This window comes from Martes martes (genome assembly GCF_963455335.1).
Source record: "Martes martes genome assembly, chromosome: 2".
In the NCBI taxonomy this organism is placed as follows: Eukaryota; Metazoa; Chordata; class Mammalia; order Carnivora; family Mustelidae; genus Martes; species Martes martes.
This window is the reverse complement of record NC_137889.1, coordinates 193,576,577-193,597,427: the sequence shown is the minus strand read 5'-3', so window position 1 is coordinate 193,597,427 and position 20,851 is coordinate 193,576,577. Positions and strand designations below refer to the sequence as shown.

Here is a 20,851-nt window from a genome sequence, read left to right as displayed (position 1 = left end):
ATTACATTTAATTGTCATTTCTTCTTTACAGAGTACTTATAAGGGAATAATTTCTTAGCTTGGGTAGTGATACAACATATTCTACTGGTTGTCCTCTTAAAGACTATTGCATTCAGCAAAAGAATCTTGTAATCCTTGAAAATACTCTTCTCTGTTTTACTTACTTTATACACGCATACACAAAGCTGATGGATTTAATAAGCATTTTTTATGTATTTTTCCAGAAAAAAATAGGGAACGCTAAGATACCCTGCTTTCTCTGAATATGATCGAATTATACAAGCAGGGGATAATTTCAGTATTAACAACTATATGATACAGGAAGGAAGGAAATCCACAACAGTAAAATATATAAAATATTCATGTTGTATTTTCTTGAAGATATAACTAATACTTAAATACTAAAGTATAAAATAATTATAAATATGGCTATTACTCATTCATTGATTCTGGTGTTTTTCTTTTTCAGTTCAAGTAATGAAGGTTTGAAAACAGATGTATTGCTTAAGTTTCAGTTTGCTTCTAACCATGCAGACACAGTAAAAAGGCAAGCTGACAACATTTTGCATCAGAAGTTGAAATCAAATGAAAGCTTCTTGAAGATAGATACTTCATTACCTTATCTGAAAGGCAAGAAATCCCATTTTCCTTCCCTTGTTAGAGTTTATCATTTTCACAATCTTCTCATCTACAGAGAAAGCTTTATTTCACCATAAAATGAAACCACTTTTCATTTTTAAATTTCTCATTTACTTGATAATAAACAAATCTCCACACAATCAACACCAAAGATTTCCTTCCTTTGATTAGTATGGAGATAAGTATGAAACAAAAATTATATGGAAACCCAAATATAATATTTCTTTTTTTTTAAGATTTTGGTGGAGTTCTTTGAATTAATTAAGCATGTATGAGATAAAAACCTAAACTCTGCTACTGATATAGTAATCTATGGTGCCTGGTTCTTTCAGTTGCACCACTCTCTCCAATCAGAATCCAGAATGAAAGAGTGGTATGAACACAGAAATCACATGTGGGACACAAACATGATTTGGCTCCTCTGAAAGGAGAAATGTCATTTTTTTTCTTGACACTACCATGAGCCTTCCTACAACATGCAGGATAGGACTGGCCCAGGGCATGGAGGAGACAGAAGAAGAAAAATGCCAGACCCTGATGATACCTGTGTACGGCATAAAGGCACCATGTCATTTGCCACACAGGCATAAGGAACTGGGTAATAGATATTTGGGATATAAGATTAAATAAAGCTCATTATAATTTCAAGGCTATTGTTGACCTAACATATACTAACCTTGAAGTTGCCATATTTTACAAGAATTTGTAGAAGCTATGAAATGAGACACTAAGACTGGCCTATAATTACAGTTACTAATGAGTTTTCCCTTGGTACTTTTTCCCCCAAAACTGTTCCAGAGGGCTAGAGCAGATATATCAAAATATGCTAACAGAAGAGAAGATTGCATTATAGGTTTGGTGAAAGTCAAAAAGAAAAAAAAAATGGCTTGAAGATAAGAACTTGAAGTTTCTTGCGTAATGCCCAACATTGAATTCTGTTAACCATGCAGATAGAACAGAGTAAGACTCTGAATCCAGTGTTCTGTGCTTTAGATAGCAAAGACAAGACTTTCTGAAGAAAGCATTTTGTTGAAGGATGTAGTAGGTATGTGTGAAGTTTTTGATTTTAAAAAATAATTTAATTTAATCTTGAGCTCCTGTTAAGCCAAATGTTACAAACCTAAATTCTATCATTTCTGGGTCTATCCACCCTGACTTTGTGGTATTAAGGCACTTAGGTCCTTCATAGTGTTGCTGGATCAAGATGAGGGATTGGTCTATTCAGGTATCTGTGGCAAACTATCCATCACCAGATCTCTTGCCGATCAGAGCAAGTTACAGTTAAGACATTCCTCATTCCCATGGAATGGTCTCCTTGGATTCATCATTCATCCTGAGATTTTCATGCTTACCGAGGGTACTCTGAAATTAATTTGTTTATTTTTTATTTCATCTTTTTGTGCAAAAGACTGACAAGTCCTTGAACACAGGAAATATGTTTTCTGTAGTTACAATCACATCCCCAAGATTAGCACAGAACTCAGCAGAGAGCAGGAACTTGGTATTTGTAAAATGATCTATCTTTAACTCTATAAACTAGCTCATTCTCTTGAAAGTGGGCAGGAAACAAAAGCAATCTTTAATTTAACAAACACCACAGAACACAGAGGGAACTAGACCATTCTTCTTTCCATATAGAGCTTTAGAACTACACAAAAATACATAAAAATTTAAAAACAAAACTCATAGAAATAATTTCACTATATACAGTAAAAAGAAAATTCCTGGAATGCATTCTAGGAGAAAGTCTGAAGGTAGTGGTAGGAAGAACCCTAGACTAGAGCTCAGGAGACCCATGTCAACAATAACCACAGTAGGGCAGCCTAGAGTAAGTTGCTGAAACTGTCTTAGTTCCTGTTTTGCAAAATGAAATTAGTAACAACAAGGAACCTCTCCTTTGGAAAAACTTAAAAATGCTTTGAAAAGGACAAGTATAAACATTTTAATGTAATATATTATTTTATGGACTTTCTCAGATATCTTTAGCAACCCTGATCCTAGGAAGTTGGAGAATTGATAACATGTCTTAAAAAAGATAATTGAAAAACCAAAACACGTACATGGCCCCAAAACACAAATACTGGAAAAGTTAGTTGGCAAATATCTTAAGTCTAACACAGAAGAAACAAAGCAGAAAATATTAGATATAATCTTTCAAAAGTAATTTATACAGGATCATACTAAAGCTCAAGGGGAAGGTTTGAGTTTGGCTTTCAGAGTTAATAAGTACAAGTTTGCTAAATAGTTGTCCATGTAGATCTTTTAAAAAATTATAGAAATGCTCATGGATAATTAGGTGAATTTCTTCCTAAAATCGATAGCCTTGTGATTTATAATATAAAATATTACATATTTTATATTACATAATATAAAATATAAAATACTTATAGCCTTTCTTCTCATTATATAGAAGTCAGAATTCTCTCCAGTGATTCTGAGTGACAAGGGAAAGGAAGAGAAAGGAATAGAAAGGAAGGGAAGGGATGGGAAAGGAAGGGAAAGAAAAGGAAAGGAAGGAAATGCCTTGGTAGAACTCTTTAATAACTTATTGTTTCCCCTTACATTTTTGGACTGCATACTATCTGATTAGTTCTTCAAATGACAATGTTTAAAATAGTATATAAAAAGAAAAAAAAGATAATTCAGACTTTCTTCTAGGATGCTTGATTTATTTCTTTTAATTTAAATTCAATTAATTAATTGAATTAATTAATTTAATTAACATATAGTGTATTATTAGTTTCAGAGGTAGAGTTTGGTGATTCATCAGTCTTTATAATACCCAGTGCTCATTACATCACATGCCCTCCTTAATGTCCGTCACCCAGTTATCCCTTGCCCCCACCCACCACCCCTCCAGCAGCCTTCAGTTTGTTTCCTATGATTGAGACTCTTAAGATTTGTCTCCCTGTCTGATTTCATCTTGTTTTATTTTTTCCTTCCTTTCCCTATGATCTTCAGTTTTGTTTCTTAAATTCCACCTATGAGTGACATCATATGATAATTGTCTTTCTCTGATTGACTTATTTCGTTTAGCATAATACCCTCTAGTTCCATCCACATCGTTGCAAATGGCAAAACTTCATTTTTGATGGCTGAGTAGTATTCCATTGTGTGTGTGTGTGTGTGTGTGTGTGTGTGTGTGTGTGTGTGTGTGAGAGAAATATCTTCCTTATCCATTCATCAGTCAGTGGACATTTGGGCTCTTTCCTTAGTTTGGTTATTGTAGATATTGCTGTTATAAACATTGAAGAACAGGTACCCCTTTGGGTCACTACATTTGTATCTTTGGAGTAAATACCCAGTAGTGCAAATGCTGGGTCATAGAGTAGCTCTTTTGAGGAAACTCCACACTGTTTTCCAGAGTGGTTGGGCCAGCCTGTATTCCCACCAACAGCGTAGGAAATCTCCTTCTCTGTATCCTCGCCAACACCTGTCATTTCCTGACTTGTTAGTTTTAGCCATTCTGACTGGTGTGAGGTGATATTTCATTGTGGTTTTGATTTGTATTTTCCTGATGATGAGTGATGTGGAGCATTTTTTCATGTGTCTATTGGACATTTACATGTCTCCTTTGGAGAAATGTCTGTTCATGTCTTCTAACCATTTCTTGACTGGATTATTTGTTTTTTGGGGGTGTTAAGTTTGATAAATTTTTTATAGATTTTGGATACTACTCATTTATCTGATAAGACATTTGCAAATATCTTCTCCCATTCTGTCAGTTGTCTTTTGTTCTTGTCAACTGTTTCCTTTGCTGTGCAAAAACTTTTTATCTTTATGAAGTCCCAATAATCATTTTTGCCATTGTTTCCCTTGTCTTTGGAGATGTGTCCAGCAAGAAGTTTCTGCAGCTGAGGTCACAGACGTTGCTGCCTAGGTTTTCCTCTAGGATTTTGATGGATTCCTATCTCACACTTAGGTCTTTCATTCATTTTGAGGTTATCTTTATGTACGATGTAAGAAAATGGTCCAGTTTCATTCTTCTGCATGTGGCTGTCCAGTTTTCCCAGCACCATTTGTTGAAGAGATTGTCTCTTTTCCATTAGATATTCTTTCCTGCTTTGTCAAAGATCAGTTAACCATAGAGTTAAGGATCCATCACTGCTCCTGTGATCTATGTATCTGTTTTTGTGCCAGTACCATACTGTTTTGATGATTACAGCTTTGTAATATAGCTTGAAGTCCAGGATTGTGATGTCACCAGCTTTGGTTTTCTTTTTCAACATTTCTTTGGCTATTCAGGGTCTTTTCTGGTTTCATATAAATTTTAGGATTATTTGTTCCAGGTCTGTGAAAAAAGTTGATAGTATTTTAATAGGGATTGCATTGAATGTATAGATTGCTCTAGGTAGCATAGATATTTTAACAATATTCGTTCTTCCAATCCGTGAGCATGGAAACTTTTTTCCATTTCTTTGTGTCATTTTAATTTATTTCATGAGTGTTCTGTAGTTTTCTGAGTACAGATCCTTTGCCTCTTTGATTAGGTTTATTCCTAGGTCTCTTTTATGTTTTGGAGCAATTGTAAATGGGATTAACTCCCTAATTTCTCTTTCTTCTCTCTCATTGTTACTGTATAGAAATGCAGCTGATTTCAGTGCACTGATTTTATACAGGGTTTTGGTTTTTAAAAATATTTTGAAATAGTTATAGAATCACAAGAAGTTGCAAAGAAATTTACAGGGAAGTCTTATGCACTTGCATGCTTCCCCCCGCCTTTGGTAATGTTAACATCTTATACAACTATAGCACAACATCAAAACGAAGAAATTGGCATAAATACAATCCATTGAGCTTATCCATATTTCACAGTTATATGATCTCATTTGTGTAGGTATAGCTCTATGCCATTTTATCACGTATGTAGCCTTGCATAACTAGTACCACACTCAATATATTCAACTGTACCATATCAAGATTCCCCTGTGTTACCTCTTTATAACTACACCCATCTCCTCTACCCATTCCTAGCCTCTGGCAACCACTAATCCATTCTCCATCTCTATAATTGTATTATTTCATGAATGTCATGTAAGTCACACAGTTTGTATCTTTTGAAATTGACCTTTTCCCTCAGCATAATTTCCTTGAGGCTCATCCATGTTGATGTGTGTATCAATAGTTTGTTCTTCACTATTTCCTTCCTCTTCCTTACTTTAGGCTTACTTTGCTCTTCTTTTTCTTTCTTTCTTTTTTAAAAGAGTCCATTTATCTGTTTGATAGACAGAGATCACAAGTAGGACCCTGGGATCATGACCTGAGCCAAAGGCAGAGACTTTAACCCCCTGAGCCACCAGGCGCCCCTGCTCTTCTTTTTCTGTTTGTCTGTTTGTATTTTGTTAGGAACTCAAGAATACTGATTTGAGATCATTTCTCTTTTCTAAATAAGCATTTAGTGTTATAATTTCCCTCTCTGTAATGCTTTATCTGCATCCCACAATACTTGCTATGTTGTACTTTCATATTCACTCAATTCTGTGTAGTTTTTAATTTTCTTTGGGACTTCTTCCTGAATACATGTATTGTTTAGTAGTCTGTTGTTTAATTCCTAAGTATTTGGAGTTTTTCTCCTTCCCTTTCTGTTATTGATTTCTAATTGACCCCACTCTGAACAGAGAACATATTCTGATTTCAATTCTTTTAAATATGACACAGGGTATGATCTATCTTAATGAATTCTCCTTGCATGTTTATAATGAGCTTTCTGTTATTGTTGCATGGAGTTTTATAAATGTCGGTTGGACATTGTTGTTGATGGTGTTGTTTAATGCTATATCTTTGCTGACTTTCTATCTGGTAATGACATCAGTTGATATTGGAGGCTGCTGAAGTTCCCAGCTACAACTGTGAATTTTTCTATTCCTTTCTTCAGCTATTTTAGTATTGCTTGATGTATTTTGAAGCTCCGCTATTTGTAAACACACATTTAAAATTGTTACTTCGTCTTAGTAGATTGATCCTTCTATCATTAGGTAATGTCCCTCTAGATACCTAGTAATTTTCTTTTCTTTAAAGTCCACTTTATCTAATATTAATAGAGCCACTACTGCTTTTTTTTAGATTCCTATTTGTAAGATCTTTTTCCATCCTTTTACTTTCAATTTAGAAATCTCAGTGTAAAAAGAAAATAGTTGAGTCATGTTTTCCTAATTACACTCTGTCTTTTAATTGATGTATTTAAACCATCCACGTATTAAATATTGTTATGTTAGAGCTTAAGTCTTTCATTTTATTATTTGCTTTCTTTTGTCCTGTGTCTTGTTCCTCTGTCCCTTTTTTCCTCCATCCCTGTGAGTGACGTGAACATTTGTCTTAGAGTTCCATTTTGATTTATTTGTAATGTTTTTTAGTTTATCACTATGTGTAACTGTTCTAGTGGCTACAATAGGTATTAACATACACACACATAACATCATAGCCTACTGATATCAACATTATACCATTTCAAATGAAGTGTAGAAACTTCATTTTCATTTTGTTTTCTTTGTCCTCCCCATTTTTCAGATAAAATTTTCTTTCTATATATTTTGCACATCAGATTAGTATTTCCTCTCAATACATTCTGCACATCAGATGGTGTTGTAGCTTTGGATTCACCATAAAATAAGTTTAAAGAAACCTAGGAGGTGAAAAATAGTCTATTATGTATATTTATGTTTTTACAGATTCTGTCTCTTTCCTTTCTGAAGGTACTAGCCTTTTTCTATTATCATTTGTATTTTGTTTGGAGAGCTTCCTCTAGCCATTAGCCAAGAGTAGGTCTTTTAGAAACTAAAATTCTTTTCATTTACCTTCATCCTAGAATACCTTTATTTCTAAATATAGTTTCAATGGATATAGGATTCATGGTTGATAGTTTTTTCTTTCAGAACTTGAAAAATGCTATGCCACTTCCTTTTGTCCTCCACGGTTTCAGATGAGAAAACTGCTGTTATTTGAATTGGTGTTACTTTATAGGTAATGTATCATTTTTCTGTTTTTAAGAATTTTTTTCATTGTCTTTAGCTTTTAGTAACTTAATTATAATGGGTTTGGAGGGGATTTGAGTTTTTCCTATTTGAGAATTTCCCAGCTTCTTGAATCTATACATCTTTGTCTTTAGCTAAATCTAGGGAGTTTCCAATCATTATTTCCTAGAATACTTTTTCAGTCTCATACTCTTTTTCTCTCCTTCTAGAACTCTGATATGAATGTTAAATCTTTTGTTACTATCCCACAAATCTCAGAGGCTTTGTTAATTTTTTTTCAGTTTCTTTTCTCTCTGTTCTTCTGAGTAAATGTTATTTAATTTCATTGGAATTTACTGTGATTCTATCCCCCATCTCCACTCTATTATTAAGACCATCCAACAGGGTTTTTATTATTGTTATTGTTATTATTATTGTTGTTGTTATTATCAGTCCTATAATTTTCCTTTTTTTTTTTTTTTTTTTAAATAGGCTCCATGCCCAGTGTGGAGCCCAACATGGGGCTTGAACTCACAACCCTGAGATCAAGACCTGAGCTGAGATCAAGAGTTGGACACTTAACCAACTGAGCCACCCAGACACCCCTCCATTTGGTTTTTATAACTTCTGTTTCTTAGCTTAGATTTTTATTTTTTACATGTTTTGGGAGAATTTGAAATTGACTACTAAATTATTTTTCTGGCACCTGCTTTAAAATCCACATCAGATACTTCCAACATCTTATTCACCTCAGTACTGGCATCAGTTGATTGTCTTTTCTCATGCAGATTGTGGTTCTCCTGGGTTTTGGTATGGCAAGTAATTTTGTTTGTATTCAAACCTTTTGATTATTATGTTAGGAGACTCTTGATCCTATTTAATTCTTTTATTTTAGCAGGTAGTCCACTTATTTATGTTTAGAGTGTAGAGTCTCACCTACTTTCATTGTTTCAATAACAATTTAGTTTTCAGAGTCCTTGCAGTACTACTCTAGTCTTCCGGAGCCTCCTCTCAACCCCTGCTGCCGGCAACATATATGGGAGTAGAACAGGCTTCTCCTAGCTGCTTTGCATCCCTAGGTCATCATTTGTGGAGGGGTGCAGTGGGCCTGAACCTATTTATGTCACTGGGTATATAAAGGTTGATGTCCCTGTGGGTGTCTGTCTGCAAGCTGATCCCCTGGTTAGAAAGTAGGGTTTAGGATGGTCAAAATCTTCTTGCTGTCACTACTTCTGGCAAAATGGATAGTCAGCCCTGTATTGTGAAGCAGGAGGTTTGGGCTCCTCACTAGGTCTTTGTTGTGCTTCTTCTTTCCCTGTATTTGGATGGAGAGAACAGACTATTCTTGGGATTTTTTTTTTTTTTTTTTTTTTTTTTTTTTTTTGTCTATGCCTATTGATGGTTCCAGATTGCAGGCCTTTCTTGGTCTCTAGTTCAGAGTATATGTGAGATGAACACAACACTAGGAAACTCACCAAATTGTACTTAAAACACTGTAGTCTCTAGTCATTTTGCCTACTCCTTCCAGCTTTCAGAGTTCTTTTATTATCTGCTAGATAATTTTCAGGGTATTTAGTTGTATTTATATAAGAAGAGCAGAAAAAAAGTGAGTCTATACAATCTTGTTCTAGAACTGGATATATTTAACTTCTTTTATCCTACATGTGGAACATATCTGCTAGATAATGTGTACATATGAGATACAGTATCACCATGGAAGTTCATCAATAGTTTCTGCTGGTAGAAATGAGCCTAGGCTAAAGTTATCTGTGAAGTAACCATGATTCCACCCCCTCACTGATCCATAACCTACAGTAGGTAACAGTAGATTATAATCGACCTTATAGTGAAATGGTTGTAGGACAAGTTTCTTACCTTGAGAAGTATTTAAACCATGTCCTTAATAGTTTTGCCTCATAATATTATTGTGTGGATATAGCAGTGTTTGGTACAGTCGCTAGTACATAGGACTCATAGTTATTACTGCTCATTATTATCTCAGCAGAATCTATTTGTGCCGGGAACTAAATTACCTGTCCTCATAGAACATTTTAATTGGAATAAAAAAGATAATGGTCCATTAAACAAGTATATAAACAAAGTAATATCAAATAATATGAATTTCCATACAGAGAATAGAGAGTGGGAGGCTACTTTGATTTGGCACGGAAAGTCTCTCAGAGGAAAGGATTTTTAAGCTAAGATCTGAATGACAACAAAGAATCAACCATGAAAATGGTCATGGGAAGAGCATTTCTGTAAGGAGGGACAACTAGAACAAAGACTGTAGGAATACCTTGGCACAGTCAAGAAACAGAAAGGCTAGGGTGGCCACTGAGTAGTGGCTTAAAGCAAGAACAGTTCAACATGACAACAAAGACATAAATAGGGACCATGTCATACAGCTCCAGATAGGAATTTGGGGATTATTATAAAGATCAGGGAAGCCACTAGAGAATTGCTATTAGTGGTAAACCTAATTCTAAGGGATTTATTCTAATAAACATAGACATAAACATAAGCAGAGTTCCTAGCAGATGAACACAATGTTCCTCTTTAGAGTCTGATGAAAGATTCTTTAATTTGCAAGCTTACCAAAACTCTACACTGGTTTTCATCTTAACAAAAACATGGATTTGGATTGCTTATTATACTGTCTGGTATAAGGAATAATTCATATAATTTTAGGGAATATTCACTGATCATGCTTCCTTTTGTTTCGGTTTATGATTAAATGACTAATATGTACTGAGGATTTGTTAGTACACTAGTGGATCTTTATTCCACTTGGAGCCTCTGTGGAGATGTCAGCATCTAAGACGCTTTGAGTGCCTTTACCCTATCACTAACGTATGAACGAGGACAAAAGGAAATAGTATCCAACATATAATAGTACATATACGAAAGTAGTCCTAGATCCTCTTCAGCATAACCTGCATTTCATAAATTGGTATGGCTAAATTAATTAGATGTAGTCCTCCTTCCTGACAAACAATATCCTTCTCAATGCCAATGATTTTAAAATTATAAACCAGGATTTTCCTAGATTCCACAAATAGAAGAAAGATTTAATTTATATCCAGGCCTCTCCTTTTTGTAGGATTTTATTTTATTGTCTTTAAGAAATTCCTGAATAATTCAGTTCATGCTAACCAGAAACATTCATGACATGTAAGCACAGTATTTTCAAATTATAATTGTTCCATTACTGAGCAATCATCTTGGTTTTTTTTCCAGATATGAATGAAGCACAAGCAGAACACATTCTGAACAGCTGTAAGTTTGAGAATATCACTGCAATGTTTGCAAATCAAATTCTAAAACTCAAAATACTGTTAGAGTTTCTCTATCCCCACGTTTACTATTTCCCCAAAGTATATAATAACTCTGAATGGATACATGACTTAACCCTCCATGATGGGAAAAATTACTACTAATAATTGGGAATGTTTATGTGAGAATAACTTGTTATTCCTCACAGAAAATTCCATTGACAACTTCTTTTAACAATTCCCTATCATTTTATCATATTTCTTTTTATTTGGCTCACTTTGTTAAAGTAGAAAATCTTGCTTAGAATTAAATGACACCCATTAATGTTAATATGTGAACTTTGACACTTAATTATAGTAGGGTAATTGTTATAATATCAGACAAGCATTTTAAGTGTACGAATGGTATTTTTCTGCAATAAATAGTAAACTTTTGACACACAAAATTTGTCAAATATCACTGGAATACATCGTCATACATAAGAAAATGACCTAGAAAGAATATGAAAAAACAAAAACAAAAACAAAAACCTTGAGCTGAAGTTGCTTTAAATGTACCAGGGAGGACATTAAATAGTTTACTTTTTTAAGTCTATACTTTTTCAATGTGAATAATCACTATTTTATTATATAATTTCAATTAACTTTTTAAAGGCAAGGCAAACCTATTAATGTTTCCATCTTTCACTACGTGCCAAACAGGCCCACACATGTTTATAACTCTGGTTATAAATAACCATCTTATAGCTATGCTTGTGAGCATAGCATAATGCTTAGAAAAGCTGAATCTCTATGTAATATACCTAAAACTAGTGTAATGCTGTGTGTCAGCTAAAACAGACAAGTAAAATAAAATAAAATGTCAATAAGTAACTATCTCGTTTCCTTCTGACAGGTTGTGGAAGAGGAAGGGAATTTCCATCTATGGAAAGAATTGCTGACGGTTATCCTGCAAAAAAAGCTGATTGGCCATGGCAAGCCAGCCTGCAAATGGACGGCATCCATTTCTGTGGAGCTTCCTTGATCAGTGAGGAGTGGCTCCTAACTGCTGCTCACTGCTTTGACATGTAAGTCCTCAGTGTGTACCAACAGGATCACCAATTTCACTTTCTTTTCTCACCTTCATTTCCTGTAATTCTTGTTCCTATTTCATTCTTTTTTTTTTTTTAAGATTATGTATTTACTTATTTGACAGAGAGAGCATGAGCATGGGGAGGGGTGACTTCCCACTAAGCAGGAACCTGATATGGGCTCCATCCCAGATCCTAAGACCCCCATAAACTCAAGATCATGACCTGAGCCAAAGGCACATGCTTTCATTCTTTTATGAGCATCTTAGTCTCCCACAGGAACTCATGATTGTGAAGCAGCCTTAAGAACAAATGATAGTTACTAAAGAAGAGTAGAAAAGTTAGAGAAATCTTCATTTCCAACTGAAAATATATTCCCCAGAATATATTTTCCTAACTTTAAGAACTAGCCAATGCTGTCAAAAGTTAAACACACTCAGCAGTTTTCCTAGGATATATTGAGATTTTTTTAAAAACTCTGCTAATACAGTATCTGAACCCACAAATTTACATCAGATTATCCCACAAGACTATCTTTAGGGTTGCAATTTTTAATCTTTTTTGAAGATTTAGCATATGGAATATATGGAGATAATAAAGAGAGAGTAATAACTAGGGAAATTCATATAATATGGGAAAATATTCTGGGAAAAATGTTAACTAAAAAGAAAAGATAAGAAAACAATATACAAGGTGTGGCTCCAGTATGACACCTTTCACTCTCGTCTTCCCTTTTCTCCCTCTCTTTTTCTCCCTCCATAGCTATACGGACATTTGTATAACTGAATGCATATGAAAGTATACATGTGTGTGGATATGTACATACATCTAATTTTTATTTATTTATAGTCTCTCCAACAAATCTGTATTACTTTTATATCAAAAATAGCAATAATATTTTGTTCCCTTTAGAAAATACAAACTCCCCCTCATGGGAAGTAATTTAAGCTACCTTAGAATGGGGGCATTTGTATCAGCTAAATGAAAGAAAGCAGTCCTGGGGGGTGAAGCTTCAAATAAGGTGGGAAGACCCACCAACTATCACCTTAAACAATTTGCGCTTCTACCACCCCTATGTCCCATGCTGATTCAGAGTCCTGGGCAACGTTAGATCAGAAATGAATCAACCATAATCCTTTTCATCTGTGATCAGTTACAAAAACCCCAAACTCTGGATGGCTAGTTTTGGAACAACTCTCAGCCCTCCACTGATGAGAAGAAAGATACAATCAATTATCATTCATGAAAACTACGCTGCCCATAAGCACGACGACGACATCGCTGTGGTGAAGCTCTCCACCCCCGTCCTATTTTCCAATGATGTGGGCAGAGTCTGTCTCCCAGATGCTACTTTTGAAGTCTTGCCTCAGAGTCCAGTGTTTGTCACTGGATGGGGAGCGTTAAAAGCTAATGGTGAGTATCTCAGTTAAAAAAAAAAAAAAAAAAGCTAAGCAAAAAATGCAAACCTATCTTCCATTTGAATGGAGATGTAAAATAAAATTGAAAATCACAATATTGAAAATAAGAGATGAAATCAAGATGTCCCTTGGAAAATATCACGAAACAGCGCATAGAAAAATTTAGATATGGTGACTTTTGGAAACTTTGGCTAGAACTATTACACAGCATCTATGTTTAATGCCTTCTTTATGGGTTACTTTGGAAATTAGTTATAACTTTCTTTTCAAACATTATTCAAGCATATTTTTTCGCATTCTTTCTTTCCATGGCTGTCTTCATATGCAGAGATTCTGCTATGGCTGCATGAATCTTAAAGTGTGTGATTTGTAAGCAGTAATGATGATAAACTTCTGTAATGTGTCATGCAGCTAAACAAAAACAGCCTTACACAACCATTTTAAATGGCATGCATGATGCTAAATATTAAATGGGGCCCCTCCAATCCACATAACTTTGGAGGAGTTTTTGGGCCACAGGATTTATAAAGTTCACAAGTATGACATTTTACTACATTTAATAGACACAATAAAGTGCAAAGATAGATCTTTAGATCCTGATGTGAGTCTCCAGTTTCTACCTCTCTTAGGTGATCAACCTGCACATAGTCTAATCTGCATCTGAATTGCTGACTCTTGTTCCAGACTCTTGCTAAAAAGTTGTAGTTTTATTTATGTACTTCCTCCAAGTATAGCTTTTATCTACTGAGTCTTTGTCACTTCATTTTTATAGAAATCTGCTTGCCTTCCATATATACTTCAAAATACTGAGACTGGGTCCAGGTTTTTGTACTATCATTATAATCTGAAAATTCTTTTCCTCATCTCTGGGGGGTCTGCCTTGTTTTGTAAGGAATGGTGATGAGTACAAAGGGGAATCAAGTCCTTTGGGATTAGACAGGCCACTTAATGACTGGAGAAGAATTGGAGAGCATCTACCACCAGGGCAATACCAGTTACAATTCCTGTCGACCCTAATTAAACTTAACACCACCCACTCCCAGAGTAGTGGTTTGTGAGTGCTTTGGGACTTCATCATGGATCATTCAGTGCCTTGTAGTGTGCAGATTACCAAGCCCTGATCTGTTTACTCTAACAAGATGCATACTTTTCAGGAATAACATTATGAATTTATAAGACATCAGTCAAATCTTAAGTATTAAATATTGGATTATGGTTTTCTCTGCATTTTGAAACTGAGATAAGGACTAAGATTTTCTTCTCCTACCTCCCAAAATTTATCCAATTGTATCTAATTAGAAATCTTGGAACCAGATAGCTTGTAAAATGGAAATTTTCTATTCTGGATAATTTCTTCCTTGAATGTTTGATAATGTAAAATAGCTTATTATATTGTTAAGCACCTGAATTGACTTTTTAAAAGTTGAGTCTAAAGAACGATAAGAATTTAAAATTTAAAACCTAGCGTCTTAGACTAATTACCATAATATAAAACATAAAAGTAGGCACACAAATTATAAGTACTTGAGATTCAGTTGATTAAAAGCCTAAGAATATCTATACATTTTAAATGTCAATCAGAACAAAAGAGATAGTATTGAATACTCCTGAAGCATCTACACAAATGATTCAGATTGTTCTTTTTTTTTTTTTTAAAGATTTTATTTATTTATTTGTCAGAGAGAGAGAGAGGAGCGAGAGTGAGCACAAGCAGAGTGGCAGGCAGAGGCAGAGGGAAAAGCAGGCTCCCTGCTGAGCAAGGAGCCCGATGTGGGACTCCATCCCAGAACACTGGGATCATGACCTGAGCTGAAGGCAGCCGCTTAACCAACTGAGCCACCCAGGCGTCCCAGATTGTTCTAAAAATCTGTATAAAGAACAGATGGTGACCAGACTCTTCCCTGGGAGCATTTCAAGGAGATTCAGAAATGAAGAGGAAATGGTCATATAATGACCCTCTCATCCTTAAAAATGGTGAAGAAATTCACTAGAACTTATATAACTTTAATGACTGTAGAGGATTTAGGCTTAGTTTTTCAGCAAGATGGTCAGTCCCAGGTAAGTGAATTTACTAGAGTTAATATAGAGGATTGGATTTATTTACAGTTAGTGACAAAATCCGTAGAAACCTAGATCTTCTCATAAAAGCTCTAGCACTCAGCAATCATTAACATCGAAGTGCAGCTTTGTACCAGGAGGGTTTTAAATATGTAATCCTGAACTCTACAGTTCACTCCAATAGCTTCCATTGACTAAAATCTGAATATGGAACAAAATACTATCATAACTGATTACATCAATTACTTTCTAGCTCACAATAAACATGTGAGATAGGTACCATTTTCTCATTTTACATGTGAGTAAAACAAAGCTTACTACGATTAAGTAAATTGCACAGGGCTAAAAAGCACATAAATTGTGCGGTGTTCAAACTCCTATGTGCTGCCTCCAAGACCAGAGTCTTTAGCACAGAATTACCCTGACTAGTTGATCAAACTGACAGCCCTGCCCTCCTTCCTCTTCTCAATTGTCTTTGAAACTGTTATAAACAGAGCACCCATCTTTGTATGAAGGACTAACAGTGTTTAAAAGTTGCTACACTTGTTATATGCATGAATCATTGAACACTACACTAAAAACTAATGATGTACTATATACTGGCTAATTGAATTTAAATTTTTTAAAAGATAAATAAATAAATAAACTACTTAATTTTATAAAGCTGTTAAGGGGTAATGAGAACACAATGACTAAAACCATACAATACACAATGAAATGGTACTTTCCATACAATAAATCAATAAATGCATTGGTCATTAATAAAACACAATCTATTTCTTCTCCTAGTATTTGTTACTTACCCTGGAATTAGTTTGGATAATAGCCATTTAAGATCGAAGTAGACATGGTCTTTCTCATGAAACAATAGCATTCCATCTACTCAGTATTAAAATTACTTTCTGATAGTACAACATTGCTCTGTACTCCTCTTCCTAAAGGATTCTAATTCCTGGTATCGCTGTGTCCTTTTTAGAGTGAAGTGGCAGATTTCCAGGTAAGGTAAGGTGAACTACCACAGATCATCTCAGGTGGTGAGAAATGCTCTCATTTAAATTTAATTTAAATCTAATGTTTAAATCTAATATTATTACCCATTTAACTATGTTATCATAGCAAGAATCATAAGTGGGTAAGCTTTGGTTTTCTCATCTGAAAATGAAAATATTCTTTTTTTTTTTAAGATTTTTATATATTTGACAGAGAGAGATCACAAGTAGGCAGGGGGGCAGGCAGAGAGAGAGGAGGAAGCAGGTTCCCCGCTGAGCAGAAAGGTCTATGTGGGGCTCTATCCCAGGACCCTGAGATCATGACCTGAGCCAAAAGCAGAGGCTTAACCCACTGAGCCACCCAGGCACCCCTAAAAAGAAAATATTCTTATCTATCTTTGTTGGTTATTGCAAGGATTAAGTAAGATAGTGGAAGTAAATGTGCCAAGAATGGTACCTAGCACATAGAATACACATAAGAAATAGAATTTGAACCTGAGCACTGTCACTAAGCATGGAGTCAACTTCAAGACATATTTTATCATTGATTCATCCTTTTTAAGATACAACAATTAACTATCATAAGCAACAATGTGAAAATTCTTCATCTATTAATTTTTTTTTTCTTCTCTAGGTCCCTTTCCCAATACTCTGAGACAAGTTGAAGTAGAGATCATAAGTAATGATATATGTAATCAAGTTCATGTATATGGTGGTGCCGTATCATCAGGAATGATATGTGCTGGATTCTTAACGGGAAAACTAGATGCCTGTGAGGTAAGAATAGACTCAAATCCACAGAAATGAATTTGTTGACTAGAGGTGGCCATACTGACCATAGACCAATGTCACATCATATGACCCCCAAAAACTAAGTTGTGGAGGAGAGAGGAGAGTGTAAAAAGAGGGAATGGGAGAACTATAAGAAATACTCCTCTTTTAACACCCTCTTATTTTCCAAAACCATTTGTAAAAAATGACCATCAGTTGCAAATTAGAACTTTAATCAGAGAAAAAAAAAAAACTGGAAGCAGATAATGGAAACCAAGTCAGAAAGCCACACAATCATTGCTTCAAGTCACAGTGGTAACAACTTGGGTATATAATCCCTACTACTTGTAAGGCACTGTGGAATGAGGTCTGCAGATAACTCCATGGCCAACAGAGAATCATTTTACAGGTACTTAACCCTTTGACCTTTAGCAGTATACATTCAGCTAGAATCGCACTATTAGGAAAAAAAATATTTATCACATTAATTCATACTAAAGTGCTACCTCACCAATTATATCTAAAAACTAATTAAATAAATAGCTTTTCCCCAAACCGTACAAAACTTTAAGTATTAAGCATTTAAGGAGAATATCAGTTTTAAATTCAGGCTACTTAAAAGACTAAAAATAAGTAACTAAAATAATAAAGATTTTGACATGGGTCCAACAGTTTAGCAATTCTTGAAGGATTAGGAAATGTTTGAGAATTTGACACATACACCAGCTTTTTCCTAAACGTGAAGGTGGCACCATTGATCTGCCATTGACTGTCTGTAATGTGATATAATAAACATTCATTCACTTATTTATTCAGGGGTGGGTTTTTTTTTTATAATTTGCAAGATAATGTGGCAATTACTGAAGGAAACATAAATATTAAAAAACCTACACTGAATCCATATGAATTTACAATCTAACAATATAACACACAAGTAACAAAAAGAATAAAAACCTAGGATTTGGCTACATGTTCTAGAACGCAAGATCTCCTTCCACTCACTTTACTTCCTGAGGAGAAGCAGAAGCAATAGGGTGGCCCACAATACAACCGGATCACATGACTCTTCAGCGGGAACATAAATCTATATAAGAGCAGATGTTCTCTGCTGTTGGCTCATGCTCCCTTGCTTCCTTCACCAATAGCAGAGTAAAATACTGAGGACCTAAATTAGGATGTGGTCCTACAGGAAAGGAGCTGAGGAGCGTGACTTTTAGTAGACCAGAGTTTTCATACTCTGTCCATTCATCCCTAAACGGTACTAAGAAGCATGGAAAGAAAAGGGAAGGGAGCTAAAAGCACAGGACCCCTGGACTGCTTCATACAGGATCGTTGTTCTTTTAAAATAAATCTGTAAGGGACTTCCATATAGTGTTTCATTTGAATGAAAAGTTCATTGCTGAAAGATTTTAAAAATCATTTGTCTACACCTTAGGCTAAAGATATTAGGTAAGTCTTCAAGATTCACACACTTCAAACCAGTTCATGAGGGCTAGAGATTAAATCTTTATTTGGAAACAAAAGCCTGTCTGTAATAAATAATGCACATTTGCCTGGAGTGTCCCTTGCATTATATTTCTCCTCTTAAACCTATTACTACACAACAATGTAACATCCAGGACAGTTTCCTATCAACTGGTGTGAATGGTACAAGGTGTAATTCAAATTCAAGCAAGTGATTTTATCTAGTTAACAGGACAAGCTTCATGGAGGTAACATATAGTTGAGCCCTAAGGTCATCATTCATGTAGGAATTGTATACCTGAACTTAGGTTCAATTTGTGCTTCCTATTTAGATAGAACAAAACTAAAAACCACACAAGATAAAACTGAAACCTTAGCTTTATTCACACTGCCCCCCAAATGAAGACATTTACACAGATAAGCAGAAGTCGTAAGATAAAAACAGAGATAATAAGTAATAAACTTACTGTTACATTAATACTAACAGTAAGTAAAAATAGAATTCATTTTACATACCTTGATTTAAAAAATTAATTTAGTAGGTATTCACATGCTCCTTAACTTGCACTTTTTACTCCCTTTCATTTGTTTTATTGACAATGTACATTTCTTCTTCTCCAGGGTGATTCTGGAGGACCTCTGGTTATAGCACGTGATAGAAACATCTGGCATCTTATTGGAATTGTAAGCTGGGGAATAGACTGTGGAAAAAAAAATAAGCCTGGAATTTACACCAAAGTGACTCGTTATCGGGACTGGATTAAATCTAAAACCAACATCTAATGCAACAATCACCTCTACATGCAAAATGTAAATGTGGTCTCTAGCAAATGGCGTTGAGTATGTGTTGCGATGTAGATTGTCATTGAGTTCAAGATGCAAATAAGCATGATCCGACAATATTCCTCTTAAACATGAGGAAAGCATCTTCTTTTACATCATCTGAAGTGCTTTGCTAACCATGAGCATACAAAATACTGTCAACTCCACAAAGAGCTGCCATTGTTGCCAAATGTCTCTCATTATCTCCTTGTCCTTCTTTCTGTTCCTAGTGTGTACTACTCATTTTCCAATAATCCTGTTTAATCAGACAAGTGCCAACGGCTAAGCATTCTCTGTTTTTTTCCCTGACAAGGCAGGCTGCCCTTCCCTGACTCCACAGTTTGTATCTCCTTCACTAAATAATCCTCGTTAAGAATCTGTAGGCTCACAGCACCAAATAAATCAAGGTAATTCGTTTGGACCAAAGCTAACGCAAAAGATGGAGAGGCACTAGAGGTGAAACAGGGACTTACGAGATGGCATTACTATGAGGCCTTTCCCCTTTGCCCTCAGATGCACAGGTACCTGTTTCTGGAACTTGAAAAAAAATTTACATTTACATTTACACCCAGTTGTACAGATTTTATCTTTTTTTATTATGCTCAGTTAGCCCCTGTATAGTACATCATCAGTTTTTGATGTAGTGTTCAATGATTCATTAGTTACGTATAACACCCAGTGCATATCACAATATGTGCCCTCCTTAGTACCATCACCCTGTTACCTCCTCCCCTCACCCGCCCCCAAACCCCTCTGTTTGTTCCCCAGCGTCCATAGTCTCTCATGGTTCGTCTCCCTCTCTGATTTCTTCCCATTCAGTTTTCCCTGCCTTCCCCTGTGGCCCTCCATGCTATTCCTTATGTTCCACATATGAGTGAAACCATATGATAATTGTCTTTCTCTGCTTGACTTACTTCACTTAGCATAATCCCCCCCCCCCCAGTCCATCCATGTCAATGCAAATGATGGGTATTCGTCCTTTCTCATGGGTGAATAATATTTCGTTGTAAATACGGACTACATCCTCTTTATCCATTCATCTGTTCCTTCCACAGTTTGGCTATTGTGGATGTTGCTGCCATGAACTTTGGGGTGCATGTACACCTTCTTTTCACTACATCTGTATCTTTGGGGTAAATACCCAGTAGTGCAATTGCTGGGTCATAGATTAGCTCTTTTTTTGACACCTTGAGGAAACTCCATACTGTTTTCCAGAGTGGCTGTACCAGCTTGCATTTTCACCAATAGTGTGAGAGGGTTCCCCTTTCTCCACATCCTTGCCAACATTTGTTGTTTCCTGTTTTGTTAATTTTTGCCATTCTAATTGGTGTAAGGTGGTAAACAACTACCTAATATTTACTTTGGAACAATGAATAAATCTTGGGACTGAACAGAAAA

General features: G+C 35.3%; 1 protein-coding gene across 1 annotated transcript in view; it reads left to right on the top strand.

Annotated features, from left to right (window-relative positions):
- The window catches only part of LOC308338375 (transmembrane protease serine 11G-like), a gene marked incomplete at both ends in the record, with an annotated part of 34,715 nt that extends 15,301 nt beyond the window's left edge, over positions 1 to 19,414 (top strand). Inside the window, 6 exons of the mRNA XM_080796373.1 lie at positions 470 to 630; positions 10,827 to 10,865; positions 11,757 to 11,928; positions 13,085 to 13,344; positions 17,031 to 17,173; positions 19,253 to 19,414. Of these exons, the coding sequence (XP_080652499.1) occupies positions 470 to 630; positions 10,827 to 10,865; positions 11,757 to 11,928; positions 13,085 to 13,344; positions 17,031 to 17,173; positions 19,253 to 19,414 (937 nt within the window). The remainder of the gene's footprint in view (positions 1 to 469; positions 631 to 10,826; positions 10,866 to 11,756; positions 11,929 to 13,084; positions 13,345 to 17,030; positions 17,174 to 19,252) is intronic.
- Positions 19,415 to 20,851: the final 1,437 nt, after the last annotated feature.